Genomic DNA, 19,504 nt, shown 5'->3' with positions numbered 1-19,504 from the left:
ACCAGAGAGACGCCCAGTGCAGTTCCCCCGCATGCAGGACTGGGCCTCAGCCAGGGTGAGCACCCCAGGACAGACACAGACAGGAAGTAACTTTGGCCCCAAGGTCCTGCTGCAGACCCCTGCCTGCAGCACTGGGGGAAGGGCTCATGGCAGGGGCCCAGGGTGCTCCCCCTCCGGTGTGCCCCCTTGCCGTCCTTACCTGGGGCACTCCCCTCCTGTGCGCCCCCTGGCTGCCCTTACCTGGGGCACTTTCCTCCTGTGCGCCCCCGGCCGCCCTTACCTGGGGCAGGCCGGTAAGAAGGCTGGCGCGGCTGGGGGAGCAGCTGCTGACCGAGCTGAAGGCGTTGCGGAAGATGAGGCTGCGGCGGGCCAGGGCGTCCAGGTGGGGTGTGACAATGGCAGTGTTGTTGTAGGCGCCCATCTCAAAGCCGCCATCGTCCGCTGGGATGGGAGGAGACAGGACCAGTGGGCAGGGGTCAGGAGGAGGAGGGAGGGGATCGTGGGTCCGCTGCAAAGGCTTGTCATGGTAATGTCCAGGCAGCAAGACACCGGGGGCTCATGTCCGGGGGGTAGGACACCTAGGGCTCCCGTCAGCAGGTGGACGTGACACCGGGGGCTCATGTCCGGGGGGTAGGACACCTAGGGCTCCCGTCAGCAGGTGGACGTGACACCGGGGGCTCATGTCCGGGGGGTAGGACACCTAGGGCTCCCGTCAGCAGGTGGACGTGACACCGGGGGCTCATGTCCGGGGGGTAGGACACCTAGGGCTCCCGTCAGCAGGTGGACGTGACACCGGGGGCTCATGTCCGGGGGGTAGGACACCTAGGGCTCCCGTCAGCAGGTGGACGTGACACCGGGGGCTCATGTCCGGGGGGTAGGACACCTAGGGCTCCCGTCAGCAGGTGGACGTGACACCGGGGGCTCATGTCTGGGGGGTAGGACACCTAGGGCTCCCGTCAGCAGGTGGACGTGACACCCGGGTGGGCTCATGTCTGGGGGGTAGGACACCTAGGGCTCCCGTCAGCAGGTGGACGTGACACCGGGGGCTCATGTCTGGGGGGTAGGACACCTAGGGCTCCCGTCAGCAGGTGGACGTGACACCGGGGGCTCATGTCTGGGGGGTAGGACACCTAGGGCTCCCGTCAGCAGGTGGACGTGACACCCGGGTGGGCTCATGTCTGGGGGGTAGGACACCTAGGGCTCCCGTCAGCAGGTGGACGTGACACCCGGGTGGGCTCATGTCTGGGGGGTAGGACACCTAGGGCTCCCGTCAGCAGGTGGACGTGACACCCAGGGGGGCTCATGTCCGGGGGGTAGGACACCTAGGGCTCCCGTCAGCAGGTGGACGTGACACCGGGGGCTCATGTCCGGGGGGTAGGACACCTAGGGCTCCCGTCAGCAGGTGGACGTGACACCCGGGTGGGCTCATGTCTGGGGGGTAGGACACCTAGGGCTCCCGTCAGCAGGTGGACGTGACACCCGGGTGGGCTCATGTCTGGGGGGTAGGACACCTAGGGCTCCCGTCAGCAGGTGGACGTGACACCCGGGTGGGCTCATGTCTGGGGGGTAGGACACCTAGGGCTCCCGTCAGCAGGTGGACGTGACACCCGGGTGGGCTCATGTCTGGGGGGTAGGACACCTAGGGCTCCCGTCAGCAGGTGGACGTGACACCCGGGTGGGCTCATGTCTGGGGGGTAGGACACCTAGGGCTCCCGTCAGCAGGTGGACGTGACACCCGGGTGGGCTCATGTCCGGGGGGTAGGACACCTAGGGCTCCCGTCAGCAGGTGGACGTGACACCCGGGTGGGCTCATGTCCGGGGGGTAGGACACCTAGGGCTCCCGTCAGCAGGTGGACGTGACACCCGGATGGGCTCATGTCCGGGGGGTAGGACACCTAGGGCTCCCGTCAGCAGGTGGACGTGACACCGGGGGGCTCATGTCTGGGGGGTAGGACACCTAGGGCTCCCGTCAGCAGGTGGACGTGACACCCAGGGGGGCTCATGTCCGGGGGGTAGGATACCTAGGGCTCCTGTCAGCAGGTGGACATGACACCCGGGGGGCTCATGTCTGGGGGGTAGGACACCTAGGGCTCCCGTCAGCAGGTGGACGTGACACCCAGGGGGGCTCATGTCTGGGGGGTAGGATACCTAGGGCTCCTGTCACCTAGGGGACCTCATGTCTGGGACACAGGACCCCCCAGGTCTCCTGTCAGCAGGTGGATGTGACACCCAGGGGACCTCATGTCCAGGGGGCTAGCACCTAGATGGGTACTAGCAACTGGTGTTGATATACACCAAGTGTGGCTCCTGGGTGGGCACAGTACCAGGCAGGCACGGGACTGGGTGGGCATGGCATTCAGACATGTGCCTGCACATGTGCCTGTAGCCTGCACAAGCTTGCCGTCCGTGCATGCACTATGCCCAGCCCACACTCCACACACTAGCAGGCCATGCTGCAGGCAGCTACGGTCCATGACTGGGCTGACTCTGGCACGAGGCAGCCTCCAGGGGAGTCCTGAGTTGGGCTGGGGGGAGCAGGGATGGGCCCCCCCGCCGCACAGCCACATGGAGGAGTTGGGCACCCCAGGACTAGCCAGGGGAGGCGCTGAGGGCATTGTGGCCCGGCACAGGGGCAGGGTTCTCTGGCTGGAATCCCTAGGTGGGGGTGGAATGAAGACAGCCAAGCAGTCCACAGGTGGGCAGGACACGGCATGGGGTACCCTGCCCTTCTCCAACCTGCTCAGGGGGTGTTGGCTCCGGCCACAGGGGGAACCACGTCCTCCCCACATTCCCATTTCGGACCCCCAACCCCACCAGCGTGACTGTGTCTGGAGTCCAGCGAGGCCCAGAACGGGAACCCCTAACCCTACAGGACGGCGGCCACCGGAGGGAGCGCAAGGCGGCACCAGGGAGGTAGCCCTGCATGCTGTTGACATTTTGATCAGCCAGGTGCCCCCGGCCAGACACCACAGAGTGAATCAGAGCGGGGCTGGCAGGTGGCCAGACCTCAGAAGGGGAAGTGTCAGCGGGCAGCCTGTCACCGGCCGGCCATCCACACCGGAAGTCTCCTGAGCTGCTGGGCCCTGGGGAACTTGGAGTTTCCGAGGGCAGCTGGAGGTGGGGAGGGGAGGGCAGTGGGCTCCTGGACCCTGGGGCCAGGAGGACGTACGGCTGAGCCACAGGCCAGTGTGTGGGAGCTGATGAGAGCAGTCGGGCACCCTGGCTGCCCTGGAGATCTGCATCCCCTTAGAAGGCCCGCGAATCAGGGCTGCCAAAGTCGGAAGGGGTCAGGCCAGGGACGGGGGTCAAAGGCCGAGGCCACCACTGGGCCAACATACAGCGTGGGGGGGCAAGGGGCAGCGACAAGGCGCGCTGCGGTCAGGACTGACCCCTGGCACCGAGGGGCAGCGCAGGCGATTCTGGGGACACCAGGTGGCCGCGGAACTCACCGAGGATGAGTAGCGCGTTCCTGCGCGCTCGGCACAGCCCCAGGCAGAGCAGCAGCGTGCAGCAGGCCGGCCACAGGCTGGGCATGGCGGCGGGGGCAGCGAGACCGCGGCCACGCCCCCGGTCACGCGCCCCGAGCCCCGCCCCGTCACGTGCTCGCGCAGGTCCTGCCCCGTCCCGCTGTGATTGTTGCAGATCCGCCTCGGAAACCTCGGGACCCGGGCTAGGCGCCCAGAGGGTGAGTCCGCGGCCCGCGCGCATGGGGAGCAGAGCCCCAGGCTGGTGCACTCGGGGAGCAGAGCCCCGGCAGGTCCGGGACTTCCCGCGGGGACCCACACTTCCTGCAGGGAGCCCCGTCTCCCTGCGGGGTCCCAGGCCGCATCTCCGGCCTCTGCCGTGGAGGGTGGGGGTGGGCAGGGAAGGGGCGACGCTGTGCTGGGAACACCAGCACCCCAGCGACTGCGGCGCGTCTGAACTAGTCAGGGAGCCCTCGCCCACCTTCCCCGGCCAGGGCAGCTCCTGGCGCCCCTAGGAGCCACAGGTGGGGGCCGGGCCAGGTGGGATGCAGGGACATCAGGTGAGGAGGGGTCAGGTCAGGCTGGCCATTGCGGCTTTACCCCCTCTGGTGTGCCCCTCTGGGAGGCACCTGCTGGTGCTGCTGGACTCCTGGACGTCAGGCCCCTGATCCTGACTGCTGCCTCTGTCCCCCGCCCCAGGTCCGCCCTGGAGGTGCCCTGGTGGGTGAAGGCTGTGGGTCCCTGGGTGGGGGCAGGCCACCGGGCCCCGGCATGGCGTCCCCCACCTGCTGCCGGCCCGGCCTGGTGTCGAGGAGGCTGCCCGTCCTGGCCTGGCTGCCCAGGTACTCTGTGCAGTGGCTGAGGCTGGATGTCATCGCCGGGCTGTCGGTCGGGCTCACGGTCATTCCCCAGGCGCTGGCCTATGCAGAGGTGGCGGGCCTGCCACCCCAGGTGAGGCGGCTGGTCCCCCACAGTCCCACCCCCGGGCTCCACAGAGTACAGTCGGAATTCCAGAAGTCTTCTGCCACCCCCCCAACCCTTGGCTTTTGGTCTAAGGCATGTGACTGGCTCTGGGCGGGTCCGCCCTCGCCCGCAGGTGCCTCTTGGTTCCAGGCTGGCTGCTGGATGGTCCATTGGGGTCAGGTGGTGGCTCTGAGGCCTTTGAGTTCCCCACTCCTGCTCCAGGGGTGTTCCAGGAGGAGGACTCAGTGTCCTGGTGGCCCCCACCTGTTCAGGAGGAGGGCTGGATTCCCTGATGGCCCCCACCTGCCCCAGGAGGAAGGTCTAGTTCCTGGTGCCCCCACCTGCCCCAGGAGGGGGGTCCAGTTCCTGGTGCCCCCGCCTGCCCCGGGAGGAGGGTCCAGTTCCTGGTGCCCCTGCCTGCCCCGGGAGGAGGGTCCAGTTCCTGGTGGCCTTCACCTGTCCCTGGGGACCTGGCTGCTGGTTCTCACCTCTGAGTTTGTCCACAGTACGGCCTCTACTCAGCTTTCACGGGCTGCTTCGTGTATTTCTTCCTGGGCACGTCCCGGGATGTGACCCTGGGCCCCACGGCCATCATGTCCCTCCTGGTGTCCCTCTACACCTTCCGTGAGCCCGCCTATGCTGTGCTGCTGGCCTTCCTGTCCGGGTGCATCCAGCTGGCCATGGGCTTCCTGTGCCTGGGTGAGACCGCCCCCTCGCTAGCCAGACACCTGCGTGGGGAACGCACCTTCTTGGCTGCCTGGGGCCATCCTGTGGGCATGTTGGGGTTCGGGAAGGGCCCCGGCCCAGCTGTCCTTGGAGGCCAGAACGTGTGGCAGAGTGGCCAGGGGCTGGCTTTCCTGCTCCCCCGCCCCCTCTCCCTGCTGGAGCTGGGTGGAGCTCAGAGGGGCTCAGTATCCCCTCCTGGCCGCCCAGGGTTCCTGCTGGACTTCATCTCCTACCCGGTCATCAAGGGGTTTACGTCTGCGGCTGCAGTCACCATCGCTTTTGGGCAGGTCAAGGTAGGCCCAGTGGCTCCTGCGTGCCCTTGGGCATCTCCCAGCACTGGGAGGGGGGCCTCCATGGCTCCCAGCTGACAGAGGGCGGTGGCCATGGATCATAACTCGCTTAGTCTCTGCTTCCAGGGCAGGAGGTACCGAACGGAGGTCAGGTTTTCCAGCAGGGAGCTGGGGCAGTCACCCCTCCCTGCCCCAGCCCACGTGGTCGGTCCGGCAGCAAGGGCAGCCACCCCGGTGGCCAGGCTCACTGTGGGCTTCCCCTGCACCTCCCCTCTATGGGAGGGGCGTGGGGAAGGCCAGGAAACAGCCCAGCATTTGCCCTACAAAGTCCTGCCCAGACCAGGGGCCAGCCTTCCCTGCCCCCTCTAAGAAAGACGCCCGATGGAATCCTTTTGATGCCAAGCCCACTGCTCAGCCTGGTCACGTGGGCTGATACAAGCTGGGGAGGAATCGTGCAGGTCTCAAGCCCCCTGACTTGGAAAGGCGGGTGGGAGAAGGCCAACCTGGAGGCCGCTCCGTTATAAAGCCCGTCTGATGCAGACGGCACCCCAGCTCCTTGCTGAGCGCCCAGCGTGCCATCAGGCACAGCCTCTGTGGCCTTGCCCGCTGGTTCACTCCACTCTGAGGACCCCCAACTCTGGAACTGCTCTGCTTTGTGATGGCCCAGACTGGGTGTCCCTGAGAAAAGCTTGCTGGATGCCTCAGACAGCCTCAGACAGCCTTCATCTCCTGCCCCGGGGGCTTTGGGTTGGGCCAGATGGGGCCTTGGCAGAGGGCTGGGGACTGGCTGACCAGCTGCCTAACTAGACCCCCATCCCAACAGAACCTCCTGGGACTGCGGAACATCCCCCAGCAGTTTTTCCTGCAGGTGTATTATACCTTCCGCAGCTTGGGGGAGACCAGGTACCTGCTGGCTTTGGTCCGACTGCCCAGCTCTGGCGGCTCTTCCTTCTGGCCCTGCTCTGAAACTGTCTTCTTCCCCTGCCCCGCTTGTTTCACCCTTCCGGGGGCTTGCAGGGCGCATACTTCCAGGGATTTGCAGGACACACACTTCCGGGGCCTTGCAGGACACACACTTCCGGGGGCTTGCAGGGCGCGCACTTCCGGGGCCTTGCAGGACACACACTTCCGGGGCCTTGCAGGGGCCATGACACACGAGTTGGGAGTGGACTAGAAGTAGACTGGGTCAGGCTCAGCATTTCAGCTCTGCCCACCTGGCTCCTTGGGCGGCGAGCGGAAGCAGCTCTGCTCCAGCAACCTGGGGGCTGCAGTTCAGCCCCCACCCCAAGCCCCTCGGGTCATGGTGCCGATGATCAATAAAGGGTGGGGGTCCTGGGCCACCTTGTCCCTCTCACCAGCCTGCTGCAGCAGCTTCCTGGTGAACCCAGCCAGAAGCCAGCAGCCTCCCTGCCTGTTGGGGTTGCAGCAGAAATGGGGACCCCTTGTCCAGTCTCGGTGGTTGGGCAGAGGTGACGGGGCCTCACTGGCCGGCTGGTGTGGAGTCTGGTAGAGGAGCCGGCACTGGGGTGGGGGTGGGGGCCTGGGAGGAAGCAGCTGAGAGCAGGCGTGAGCTTGCAGCCGCCAGGGCAGTGGGCGCGCCCTGTCTCCGCAGGGTTGGGGATGCCGTGCTGGGCCTGCTCTGCGTGCTGCTGCTGCTCGCGCTGAAGCTGATGCGGACCCACCTGCACCCCCTGCACCCTGAGACCCCCCCCAGGGTTCGGCTCAGCCACGGGCTGGTGTGGACTGTCACCACAGGTGAGGCTGGGCGCTGGGCAGGACGGGAGAGCAGTGGGAGACCCGAGTAACTCCCAGGTGGCATCTGCCCGGGCAGGCCGGCACCAACCTCTCCCGTCCTAGCACGCAACGCCCTGGTGGTCACCTTTGCCGCCCTGGTAGCCTACTCGTTTGAGGTGACCGGACACCAGCCCTTCATTCTCACTGGAGAGACGGCCCAGGGGCTGCCCCCAGCGCGACTCCCTCCCTTCTCGGTGGTCACTGCCAACAGGACGGTCTCCTTCGCTGAGATGGTGCAGGTATGCAAGGCCCCGCATCCCAGATGCTTAGGGACGGGAGTGAGCAGTTCGCGTCCAGGCAACACCTCCAAGTCCTCAATGGGGGAGTCTGACCCTTCAGAATCCCAGCTGGGGCTCACCCTGCGGGGACACCGGGTACTTGCCCTGCCCGAGCCTGGGGGCGTTTGGGACCTGTTGTGCTCACTGCAGAGCCTGTCCAGGGCTGGGGTCCCACGCATGGCCCAGTGGGCGCTGCTGGAGCTGGGAGAGCCGCTCACGTGGAGTCCTCTTCTTCCTCAGGACATGGGGGCTGGGATGGCCGTGGTGCCCCTCGTGGGCCTTCTAGAGAGCGTGGCAGTGGCCAAAGCCTTTGGTGAGATGCCCCATGCCCATCAGGATGCCCACTGCCCACATCCCCCCCAGGGCCTCTGCTCAGCTGTTTCTCTGCTTTCTTTCCTACTTCTATCGGATTTGGGTTTCATTTTGTTTTTTATTTGGAAGTCGGAGCTATGGAGACTGAGGGAATCTCCATTCAATGATTCATGTCCCAGTGGCTGGAATGGCTGGAGCTGGGCTGGCATGAAAGCCAGGAGCCAGGAGCCTCCTCCTGGACTCCCACGTGGGTACAGGGTCCCAAGGCGGTGGGCCTTCCTCTGCTGCTTCCCAGGCCACGAGCGTTGAGCTGGATGGAAAGTGGAGCAGCCGGGACTAGAACCAGTGCCCATCTGGATGCCAGCATCGTGGTAGAAGCTTAGCCTACTAGGTTACAGTGCAGGCCTCACTCTGGGTTTTAAAGTTTGAATTTCTTTTCTCTTTGGTTCTCTTTTCTTTTGTTTCCCTTCCCTCTTTCTTTTCGTTTCTCTTTGTTTTTCTTCAGTATTTGTTTATTTATTTGAAAGGCAGAAGTAACCAAGAAACAAAGGGACAGCGAGCCCGTGCACCTGCCACTTCACTTCCCCCAAGGCCTCAGTGGTGGAGGCTGGAGCCCAGATGTGTTCTCCAACACTGGCCCAGAAGTGGAGCAGCTGGGTCTCCTGTGCCCGACGATGGCTTGCCCCACTGCCCCTCAGTGCCAGCCCTCGAGTTTGGATTTGTACATCAGTAACACATGCTCACGTTTTAAAACGTTTGTGTGTGGAGAGGCTGAGCGTCCTTAATCCGGGAGTCCAGAGCCCTCCAAACTCAAGCCCTGAGTACCGGGCAGGTGCTCAAAGGGCCGGCGCCGTGGCATAGCGACCCGAGTCAACCTGTGACCCAGCATCCCATACAGGCACCAGTTCCAGACCTGGCTGCTCCGCTTCTGCTCCGGCTCCCTGCTAAGAGCCTGGCAAGGCAGCAGAGGACGGGCCAGTGCGTGGTCTTCCACCCACGGGGCGGGCTGGAGGAAGCTCTTTTGGGCGCCTCGGTGCTGGCCAGCAGGTGGAAGGAGCTCTTCCACCCACTCCCTATCTTCTCTCTTTGTTGTTCTGCCTTGCAAATAAAATTAAACAAATGTTGAAAAGATCCTCCAAAGGGTTGGGAGTCCAGAGTGTTTTGGACTTCCCGACTAGGGACCCTGAGCCCACCTGACAGGCCTCTGGCCTCCAGGTAGGGTGTGGGGTAGCCCCAGCTCCGGGCTCTGTCCCTGCATTTGTTCTGGTGCCCATGGGCCTGGTGACCCCATGTCCCGTTCTTTGTGGTGCTCCAGGGGCAGGAGGTGACTGTCTCTGCTCCCCTCTCTAGCCTCTCAGAATAATTACCGCATCGACGCCAACCAGGAGCTGCTGGCCATCGGTAAGGGCCCGGCCGGGCCTGGGCGCGGCTGCTGGGCGCTGCTGCTCCTGGTGACCGGTGGCGGGCACAGTGCACCTCCTGGGGTGGGGGCTCACTCGCAGGTGTCCGGATGGTTCCAGCCAGTCCCTGATGACAGGGAGTGCACCTGCTGGGTCTGCAGTCTTGGCCGAGACCAAGGACCACCTGACAGACCACCTCGGGGAAGGCTCAGCGCTCAGAGGGCTGTGGCCAGGTAGACGCTCAGCTCTGCCTCCTGGTGCTGCCTTTGCCTGGCTGTGGCCTGCCTGCTCACGGGGAGGACTCTCGGGCTGCTGGACTGTGGGCAGGACGTGACCATATTGCTTAGCTTGTCGCTATTTGACTCACACAGCTGTGTTCTCTCCACTGGTCTGTCCCCCAGGTGCCCTCAGTAGCTGGGGCTGGGCCATGTGTCCAACTCCACCCAGGTCCCCCCTGCAGGTGACAGGGACCTAAGGACCCAGTTGCAGTTGTCCCCTGCCATCTCCCAGGGTAGGAAGCAGGGACTGGCCAGAGCCGGGGTGCCAACCCACACGGGCATCACAGGGGCATCTCTGCCCCATGCTGATGCTGGCCCCTGGTGTGGCTGCTTGGCGTGCTGGCTCTTTTGTCGAGGCGCTGACGCCCTCAGAGCAGTGGGGCTCCAGCCTGCTGAAGGGCTGTGTCGGGGGTCCCCCAGCATAGTGCCACCCAGAGGAGCTGGCCCCAGGTGGCTGCAGGCTCTCACAGAGGACACAGACCTGGCGGGGCAGTGGGAGGGGTCTCCCTGCGCCCCTGGGTCCGTGACTGAGTGGGGCTCGTCACAGGTGACTGAGGCCGCTGCCCGGGCTCCACATCCATCATGTCCTGGGCGTGGCCGTGTGACCCCTGAGCGCCTGGCCCTGGGAGGAGCCCAGCTCGTGCCCTCTGGAGGGAAGGCCTGGAACCTCTGGCCCTTGGTGAGGTGTAGCCAAGCAGGTCCCAGCCAGGGTCCTGGCAGTGTTGCCCAAGCACCTGCTCGGCCCCTCGCCCTGGCCAGCCTCTGTGGGGCCCCTGGCAGCGCCGTGGGCACAGCTGCCCCCTGAGCTCACAGAGCAGCGCCCCAGGCATTTCCTACTATGACCGCCCCCTGCTCCTGGGAGGGACGCCCTCCCTGTGGGCTGGAGTCCTGGACCAGCTTAGCCCCATTGGACCCTGTGTTCCCTCCCCCGACGGGGCAGGCCCCAGGATGCCCCCTCCCCGGCTCCTGTCCCTCCCGCCCTGCCTTCTCCACAGGCTTCACCAACGTGCTGGGCTCCTTTGTCTCGTCCTTTCCCGTAACGGGCAGCTTCGGACGGTGAGTGGCCACAGCCTCCCCGCCCCGTGCCTGCCTTGGTCCTCTCGGCTGCAGCTTTGCCCGCCCCCCCACCCCATGACCCAGTGTGGGTGAAGGCTGGCTCGAGTGCTGGCATCTAGGTTCTGGCACTGTGGTTTGTTTCTAGAAACTTGTGCAGCCACACACTCCTGTCGTGGTGGGACAGGAAGAACTGTGGCTCGTCCCAGCAAGCTGGGCCGGACCTCTGCTAATAAAACATTTAGTTAAAGAAACAAGACAGGGCAGATAGAACACTGCTGTTGACTCCCAAAACCGCTTCCGTCCTCCTGTGGGCAGGCGGTGCGCGCCTCCCCTTCCTTGCCTGATGTTGCTACTGGTTCATGGGCACCTGTTACCTTCCAGGACGGCTGTGAACGCCCAGTCAGGGGTGCGCACCCCAGCAGGGGGGCTGGTGACCGGTGAGCCCCAGGTTTCCCTCTGCAGGAGGGGGAGCTCACAGTTTGGGGGCCCCTGCAGCCACACCCCTTCCCGCGCCCCTCCCCGCCCAAGTGTGCTGGTCCTGCAGCCCTGCCCCTCCCCGCCCAGGTATGCTGGTCCTGCTGTCCCTGGGCTACCTGACCTCGCTGTTCTACTACATTCCCAAGTCGGCGCTGGCTGCTGTCATCATCATGGCTGTGACCCCACTGTTTGACATCAGGATTTTTGGGACCCTGTGGTGTGTGAAGAGTATGTTGGCAGGGGGGAGAGCGTGTGCTCCGGGGACACCTGGGGCATCTCTGTCCCTCCTCCCGGGACCTCAGCAGGGAGACCCCTCCTCAGACATTGACGGCCAGGGGAACCTCAGCCGGGCGATGCAGCCCCTTCTTCCCCAGGCGGGAGGTCCCTGCGGGCTGCTCGAGGCCTGGGACCACCTGTACGCTGTGGTGAGGAGAGGGGGCTGGGGCTGGCTGGGCCTGAGCAGGGGTGCCCCCCTCGTCTGCACCGCCAGAGCTGGACCTGCTGCCACTGTGTGTGACCTTTCTACTGTGCTTGTGGGAGGTGCAATACGGCATCCTGGCCGGCACCCTGGTGTCCCTGCTCATCCTCCTGCATGCCGTGGCCCGGCCCAGAACGCAGGTACCAGGGGCACCCCGAGGGCGCCTGCAGCCACTGCGACCTTGGCTCATGGTTGGGGGCGGCCGAGCAGTGGGGACTTGGGCTGGCGCTTTGGGCCTGGGCATCCCAGCTGCCCCCAGGCCTCAGTGGCTGCCTGTGTCCAGGTGTCCGAGGAGCCCGTCCTGGTCCTGCAGCCGGCCAGCGGCCTGCACTTCCCAGCGGTTGAGGCCCTGCGGGAGGCCGTGCTGAGCCGGGCCTTGGAAGGTACGCAGAACCCCTGTCTCCCACCTCAGGCCCAGCACTCAGCAGTTGGGGGCCTCTCTCCTGCTCAGGCCAAGGCTTTCAGGCCTCTGGTTGGGTGTCCCCCCAACCCCCGTCCTGCGTGTTGACATTTGGGAGCGTCTCTGCACCCTGGCGCCCCCTGCTGGTGATGGTCTCCAGGGCAGTGCCCGGCGGCCTCAGCTGGAGCCTCCTGCCCTTCCCCCAGTGTCCCCGCCGCGTGGTGCCATCCTGGACTGCACCCATGTCTGCAGCGTCGACTACACCATGGTGCTGGGGCTGGGCGAGCTGCTTGGGGACTTCCACAGGCAGGGCGTCAGCCTGGTCTTCGTGGGCCTGCAGGTAGGGCCAGCCTGGGACTGCCCGGCCCGTCAGCAGCTCCCTACAGCCTTCCCAGCAAGCCGCTCCAGCCGTGACACCATGCCGGAGAGGGGGCGGGGGGGCTCTGCCTGTCCCCACCCGGCCTTCCCCCCTTCCCCTCCTCCTCTGCCTGACCTCCCAGAGCACACGGGCAGCCCCGCTCTGTCTCCGTCTGCTGTGCCTCCCCGGACTCAGCGTACCTGCCTGCAGGTGCCCGTGCTTCGTGTCCTGCTGGCCGCTGACCTAAAGGAGTTCCACCACTTCTCCTCCATGGAGGAGGCAGGTGGGTGCTGGGGCGGCGGCAGCCCTGAGGGCCGGGGCCTCCTTCTGCGCCGGAGGAGTGGGGGGGAGTGCGCGTGCACACCCATTCTCATAGCTGTGTGTCCACCGTCAAGACCACCCAGCTAGGGCATTCCCATCGTTCTAGAAAGCTCCCTCCTCCTCCGGGGGGGAACCATCGTTCTGATTTCTGCCCCCATCCAGGGTCTGCCTTGTCCTTTGTGTTACTACTGGCGGCCCTGGCGCCACTGCCCGGCAGAGTGGCTGGCACTCAGGACCAGGGGGTCCCCAAGACACCACAGAGGTGTCTTGGGGCCTGGGCGGAGCCCTGTGTGGGGGCGCCTGGCCAGGCAGCCTCAGCCCCCTCCTTGGTGCTAGATCGGACACACCCCATGGGCCCCTCCTGCACGTCCCGTCTCCCTTCTGGTGCCTGAAAAGCTTGTGTTCTCGGCAGAGAAGTTCCTGAGGCAGGACTCAGGGCCCCAGCACTACAACAGCAGCGAGGACTCGGTCCCAGAGCACGAGGTCTCCCTTCTGAAGGCTTGAGGGGCGCCCGTGGGCAGGCGGCTTGGAGAGACTTCGGGAAGGTTCTGCTGCTGGACGCCTTGGAGGCTGCACGGGGGACAGCGGGAAGAACCCCAGCTGGGACCAGAGGTGCCTATGGCCTTGGCTGGAGGACAGCGGGCTCCCTGGGTGCGGATCTTTCTGGAAGCTTGGTCCAGAGGGGGCCGGCAGAATGGAGGGGCGGGGCCTGCAGCCCCAGGACTTGGGGTTCCTCACCAAGCGCTGCCCCACCAGGACAAGCAGGCGGGATAGTGGGACAAGCGTCTCAGATGGGTCTGGTCCTGCCTGGGCGTCTGTGATGTCCATGATGTCACTAGATCAAGCTGTGCCAAATGACTTATTTAAAAAGAATCGCAATTTTTAATTTAAGTGCTGACTCCAGTGTTTTTGTAAGAATCGCCACTCTGGTGTATGGGAACCGTCATCCAGCCCGGCTCCCCAGCCCCTCCTGGGCACGGGTCACTTGTCAGCACGTGTGTCCTGCGGTCATGGCGCTGTTTCTTCTGTCTGGTAGTGCCGTATCCCTGAAGTCATGGGCTGCGAGTGATTTCCTGCTACCATAAACAATGTCAGCACACGTGGCTGTCACAGCCCAGGCTGCTTCGTTGCCCGTGTACCCATGGTCTTCCTCACGGTCTTAGTGTGCCTGGGCAGGTGCGAGGCGTGGGCAGGTGCGAGGCCTGGGCAGGTGCGAGGCGTGGGCAGGTGAGAGGCGTGGGCAGGTGAGAGGCCTGGGCAGGTGAGAGGCCTGGGCAGGTGTGAGGCGTGGGCAGGTGCGAGGCGTGGGCAGGTGCGAGGCCTGGGCAGGTGCGAGGCGTGGGCAGGTGAGAGGCGTGGGCAGGTGAGAGGCCTGGGCAGGTGAGGGGCCTGGGCAGGTGCAAGGCGTGGGCAGGTGAGGCCCCTGGGCAGGTGCGATGCGTGGGCAGGTGCGAGGCGTGGGCAGGTGAGGGGCCTGGGCAGGTGCGAGGCGTGGGCAGGTGAGGGGCCTGGGCAGGTGCGAGGCGTGGGCAGGTGAGGGGCCTGGGCAGGTGCGAGGCGTGGGCAGGTGAGGGGCCTGGGCAGGTGCGAGGCGTGGGCAGGTGAGGGGCCTGGGCAGGTGCGAGGCGTGGGCAGGTGAGAGGCGTGGGCAGGTGAGGGGCGTGGGCAGGTGCGAGGCGTGGGCAGGTGAGGGGCATGGGCAGGTGCGAGGCATGGGCAGGTGCGAGGCCTGGCCTCTGCCAGGGAGCTGGGAGTGGGAGCCACAGGAAGTTTCCCAGCCAAACCAAAAGCAGGGAAGGAACAAAGCTGGATGGCAGGTGCTGGGGGAGGAGGGGGCGCAGCTCCTGCGGGCGTGCACAGCCCTGGACATTTCCTGCAAGGCTGAGCCCTGATTCCCCTCCTTGGGGCAGTGTCCTGGTCGTGGTGGGCTGCTCCCCGAGGCCTAAGGGCTCCGTCCAGAAATAAAACACAGGAACAATACAAGAGCAGAGGCCATGTGGCTCGTGGCAAGGGGATCCCCTTCTTGCACCCCTGTTGCCTCCCCCCGTGGCTTGCGTGCCCCTCCCCCGTGCATGCAGTAGGGTCGCCCACACCCTCACCTGGGTGTTAGACATTGGCAGCAAGCCCCTGTCCATCAGCTGCGGGGCTGGTGCACGGCTGGAAGCATCCACTGAGCCCCGGGAAGCCAGGAGCCTGCGGGGCAGCAGCCTCCTGCACCCCAAGCGTGTCGTGTAGCACAGTGTGTTTCCAGTGGTTGGACCCCGCCACCCCAGTGGGAGACCCGGCTGGAGGGCCTGGCTTCTCCCAGCTTTGGCCTGGCCCAGCCCTGGAGCTGTGGGCCTGGAGCGCAGAAAGGCAGGGCAGGGATGGGCCGCTGGGAGCCCCTGCCAGCGATCTGAAGGAAGTTCGCACAGGCAGCAAATGAAACAGGTGCCTGCCACGGCCAGAGCGCACATGCCCTTCCGGAGAAAGCAGAAGCAGCCAACAATCAAAGCTCGGGTTGTGGCTGAGCCTGTGTGCAGGTCAGGGAAAAGGGAGAGCTCTGGAATGTTCTCAGCTGTCCCAATTAACCCTGAGTGTCTCCTGCCTCACTGGTCATTGCGGCCATCGGGGGACTGAACCAGCAGATGCAAGGTCTCTCGCTGGCTCCCTTGCTCTCCATAACTCTGCTTTTCAGATGGATAATCCAATCCTTTTTAAAGATTTATTTATTTTTATTGCAAAGCCAGATATACAGATAGGAGGAGAGACAGAAAGGAAGATCTTCTGTCCGATGATTCATTCCCCAAGGGAGGTGAGCCGTGGACGGAAGGTCTCTCCCACCCTCTCACTGCCGCTCTGCCTTTGGAATAGATAAGAAGAAACCAACTGGCCACAGCAGTGGGCCTGGCCAGGCTCCTGCCCAGACCCTGGCTGAACTGGACGGTGGGGACGGTGGGCTGTGAGCTACAGGTCACAGTAACCACCATCTAACGCCTGTGTGTTAGCGCTGCCCCAGCACACCCACCCTCAGACCCCAACGTGAGACCAAATGTTGGGGAAGCCTGCCCTGCAAGGGGGCTGCTGTGGGGAGACACCCTGAAAAGGGCAGAGATGGGGTTCCCAGCCCAGGAAAGAAGGAGTGTGTGTCCATGGGGGACAGGAGACACCTAGGGAAGTGTGTAGTCAGGGTCCTGGCTTTGTCATCCAACAGCAGTATTACACAGCAGCACCACCGGTCCTACCAGGGTGGACCACGGGGACTGTCCACATGAAGGTTGAACCGGGGTCTGGGAGCCCGGGCTTGGCTCAGGAGCCCCGGAGACCTGGGCACTGAGGCACAGTCTCCATCAGCAGTGGCCAGGCCCCTTGGGCTGGGGCCACTCAGAGGACCAGATGCCGAGAGCCACCTGCACTTAGTCCCTAGGTGGCATGAAGCTGGGCGTGGCGACCCTGGCAGGTCCTCTGGGTCACTCCCAGCTGGCGGCTGGTCCTGTCCAGGGTGCTGAGTCCCTCACCCCCATCCCGAGCCCCCGAGCCCCCGAGCCCCCTCACTCCCGGGCTCCCTGTCAAGTTCGGGTCTGTGTGTGGCTCCCTCTGGACTTCTGGGCAGCTCGTTCAAGCAGACGCGGGGTTCCCGGGGTGCACCCCAGTCAGGCTATGAGAGTCCAGCAGTGCGTGGCCCAGGTCCCAGAGGCGGGAGGCAGAACCAGGTCCCGGATGTGGGGTCCACGGGTGGCAGGCATCTCGCGGGATGGGGAGACGGGCCATGGTGAGTCCCGCAGGGCGCGCGCGGGATCCCACGACGGCTGGGGGGTACTCAGGCTGCGTCCGGCGAGGGGGGAGGTGGTCCGCGGGGCTCAGTGCGGGCCTCCCGGGGCGGGGTCGGGGCCAGAGGGGGCGAGGCCCGGAGCGGCGCCTGCGTCCTGATGCGCCCTTGTGACCGGCCGCCCGCCCCGCGCCGCCTCTTCCTGCCCGCTACGAGTTTCGGTTTCGCCGTGGGTGTAACGAGGCTCCCGGGGCTGCGGACGGACGGCAGGTGGCGCGCGGGGGGCGGCCTCTCCTGGGATCCCCAGGGTGTCTGCGGAGACGGGGTTCCCGTAGTCGCACAGGTACCCGCGGACTACAGGGTCCACGGGAGTTTGTATGCGCAGGGCCGCGCCCCAGAACCGTGAGCTTGGGGCTAAGGCCAGGTGGGCGCAGTCCGTTGCGTGTGGTGGGGGCCCGGTGCAGGACGCCGAGCAGGTGCAGCACTTGACCGAACCTCCCCAGCCCGTTTCCTTTGAGAGTGTTGGCGAGGGAGGGGACTCTTGGGATTAAGTTCTTTCTGAGGTCCGTGGTTGGTGGGGACGGCGAGAGAACGTTCGAGAGTGGGCTGAAGGTTGCTAGCACCTGGGACTCCCCCGCTGGCTGGGAAACAGCTTGAGGTTAGGGGGAGATTTCTGTACGTGTTGTGGATTTTCGGTGGGATTGGGACTCAGGAACCCTCCCCATAGTAGCACCTGCTGTTTGAGCTAATGCAGACTCTGGAGTGGATCTGAAAGCTTCTGCCATAGTGAGGGTTGCAGGCTCATGTGCACCACAGGACTTGTCCCTGGACCCCCAGAGACCCCTGCAATGGGGGAGGGGAGAGTTGGTGCCACTGGGAAGGCGATTGGCACAGGAGCCTTGCTGGCCACTGCTTGGCCTGGCTGCACCAGGCTCCTGGTTGCAGGCCAGCAGGGAAGGGTGTGTCTCCATGCTTGGCTGTCACTGTGGGGTGGCTTCACAAGTGGCCCTGGAGGCCATGCTGCATTTCAGGGGTGGGAGTGAACGCCCAGGGTGGGGCTAGCTGGCTCCTGGGATCATGACCAAGGCCCCAGGGGCGTTCCCATCCTTCCTGCTTGCCACTTTTGTTTTGCTGGGGCCTTTTTCTGGCATTTCGTTGATAGCAGGGGCTCAGGGGCCTCTGCAGCCTGGTATCTGCCTGAATCTGATGGCAAGGTGGGGGTGGAGGGTGGGAGACTGTACACCTGACCATAGCGCCACTAGCCCCAGGGCCCTGCCACTGCAGGTGGCCTTTCTGTGGCGCTCCAGGCAGTTCCTGCATGCACAGCCATGCCCTGGTGTTTCACCTGCCACTCAGGCAGGTGTGCTGTACTGCTTTCTGGAGGAGGTGCCCTGGACAGGCAGGGGTGCCACCAGCTGAGCTGCACCATGACCAGCAGCCGTCCTGGTGGTCCCACCTGCTCCTGTCCCACCATCTCTGGCTCAGAAGGGAAGGCAGACAGCCACAGAGGCTGGGCCAACTTGCTGTGGAACAGGCCCTACTGGTCCACTCCCCAAACAGCAGCCGAAATGGCCAGTGCTGGTCCAGAGTCGGGCACTGGGAGCTTCTCGCAGGCCTCCCGCATGGTGCAGGGCCCTAAGTGCCATAGGGTGTTCCAACACAAGATGTGGCCAGGGAAGGAGGATGTTCAAGTGGATTTATTTAGGACAGAGAGAGCTGCTGCCTTAGTGACAGGAGGCTCTCCAAGGGAGGAAAAGCCCAGACCTCCAGAAGGAGAGCCCGAGGAAATGGTGTCCTTTAAGCACTGTATGGGGACAGGTTTACATGAATCACCCCAAGGGCAGAAGGGAAAAAGCTTATTTGCGGTGGGCAGTAATTGTTCCCCCCAAACAAAAGGTGAGGCCCGCAGCCTCCTTCCCAGACCCCGAAGATAACTGAGGTGGCGCCTCCCTGACAGTGACCCCCGCTGGGCCAGCTGGCTGCTGAGGGACTGGGTTGGAGATGTTAATTCTAGGAAGCCCCGTTCTTTTGCATTTTAAAAGATAGTTTTACCAGAGGGGAGCACGATCAACATCACCTCGACTGCTTTCTCTGCTGCTTTAGCAGAGCGCTGGATGGGAGGTGGAGCAGCTGGAATTTGAACCAGCGCCCATCTGGGATGCTGGCACCACTGGCAGATTATCCTGTCACGCCACCGTGGCAGCCCCGCACAGATGTCTACACTGTACTTGCAACAGAAGCTGAAAGAGCAATCTGAGGGTTCAGTGGTTGGCAGTTTTGTTTCCTGGCTCCCGTAAGCAGCCGTCTAAAGCCACAGGTGTCAGGCTGCCTAACTCCAGTGTCATGACCCCTCGGTTAAGTAACTTTGCAGTTGTAGTTTTTTGGCTTGCTGTGGGCTATACATGCGCACCGTTTATCTCCCTGCAGTTTCCCAGGACCTGGCCACAAGTGTAACCATGAACTGGGGGTCACTGCTAGGGTAGCTGCAACTCCAGCAGCAAACCCTCATGACAGGACCCCAGCAGGCAGGGGTGGGGAAGGGCAAAGAGAGAGAGAGAGATCTTCCAGCCATGGGTTCATTCTCCCAGCGGCCGTAGGGGCTGGGCCGGGCCGATCCAGGAGCCGGGAACTTCCTCCATGGTTGCAGGGGCCCAGGCCGTGGGCTGTCTGGCTGCTTTCCCAGAGGCGTTAACAAGGAACTGGACTTGAATCGGTGCTCACGTGGGATGCCATGCCATTGCAGGCAGCAGCTTAACCCGTGGTGCCGACACCGGCTCCAAGACAGCGAAGCTTTGTGGTCCCCCAGGACAGACAGCCGGAGCGCGTCCTCACCCTCCAGCCCACCCACCCACCCCAGTAATGAGGCGGCTGTCAGACTGTCCAGTACTGCCACACGAGGTACAGGGGCAGCCCCGACAGGCCACACCGTTAGAGGAAGCAGTGACATGGTTAGTCAGGTAGTGCTGTCCCACGGGCAGGTGTTCGGAGCTGCCCCTGCTGGGTGTGGGCAAGCCTGGTTCAGGCGGTCCAGGTTCAGATACGAAACCTCTTTCTGACCTCTGCTGGCAGGACACTTGGTTTTCTGCTTGCCCTGGAACTCATGTGGACCCTGAGGGCCTGACAAAACTGACACCATTTTGAGTTTTCAGGCTGCCACACCT

The 19,504-nt window shown here is 64.3% G+C and overlaps 2 protein-coding genes across 2 annotated transcripts in view; both read left to right on the top strand.

The window, feature by feature from the left end:
* GAA (alpha glucosidase) overlaps positions 1–19,504 on the top strand; it is a 164,696-nt gene that overhangs the window by 31,195 nt on the left and 113,997 nt on the right. The gene's annotated exons all lie outside the window — the stretch shown is intronic.
* SLC26A11 (solute carrier family 26 member 11) lies at positions 3,451–13,140 on the top strand. The gene is made up of 17 exons (XM_012929177.3): positions 3,451–3,685; positions 4,164–4,415; positions 4,934–5,126; positions 5,361–5,446; positions 6,267–6,346; positions 7,056–7,198; positions 7,301–7,476; positions 7,756–7,828; positions 9,178–9,228; positions 10,501–10,561; positions 10,943–10,998; positions 11,126–11,266; positions 11,529–11,656; positions 11,800–11,899; positions 12,123–12,256; positions 12,485–12,557; positions 13,008–13,140. The coding sequence occupies exons 1-17, from the start codon at positions 3,455–3,457 to the stop codon at positions 13,097–13,099; spliced, it is 2,070 nt and encodes a 689-aa protein (XP_012784631.3). The 5' UTR covers positions 3,451–3,454; the 3' UTR covers positions 13,100–13,140.

Source organism: Ochotona princeps, chromosome 17, assembly GCF_030435755.1.
Source record: "Ochotona princeps isolate mOchPri1 chromosome 17, mOchPri1.hap1, whole genome shotgun sequence".
Taxonomy (NCBI): Eukaryota; Metazoa; Chordata; class Mammalia; order Lagomorpha; family Ochotonidae; genus Ochotona; species Ochotona princeps.
This window is presented reverse-complemented; position numbering and strand designations above follow the sequence as displayed.

What these genes read in the sequence shown, in the direction of transcription:
- SLC26A11 (XM_012929177.3), top strand. Translation starts at nt 3,455, where the DNA reads ATGAGTAGCGCGTTCCTGCGCGCTCGGCACAGCCCCAGGCAGAGCAGC. An exon ending in CCGGGCTAGGCGCCCAGAGG is followed by an intron (nt 3,686 to 4,163) that starts GTGAGTCCGCGG and finishes CCCCCGCCCCAG; the next exon opens with GTCCGCCCTGGAGGTGCCCT. An exon ending in CCTTCGCTGAGATGGTGCAG is followed by an intron (nt 7,477 to 7,755) that starts GTATGCAAGGCC and finishes CTTCTTCCTCAG; the next exon opens with GACATGGGGGCTGGGATGGC.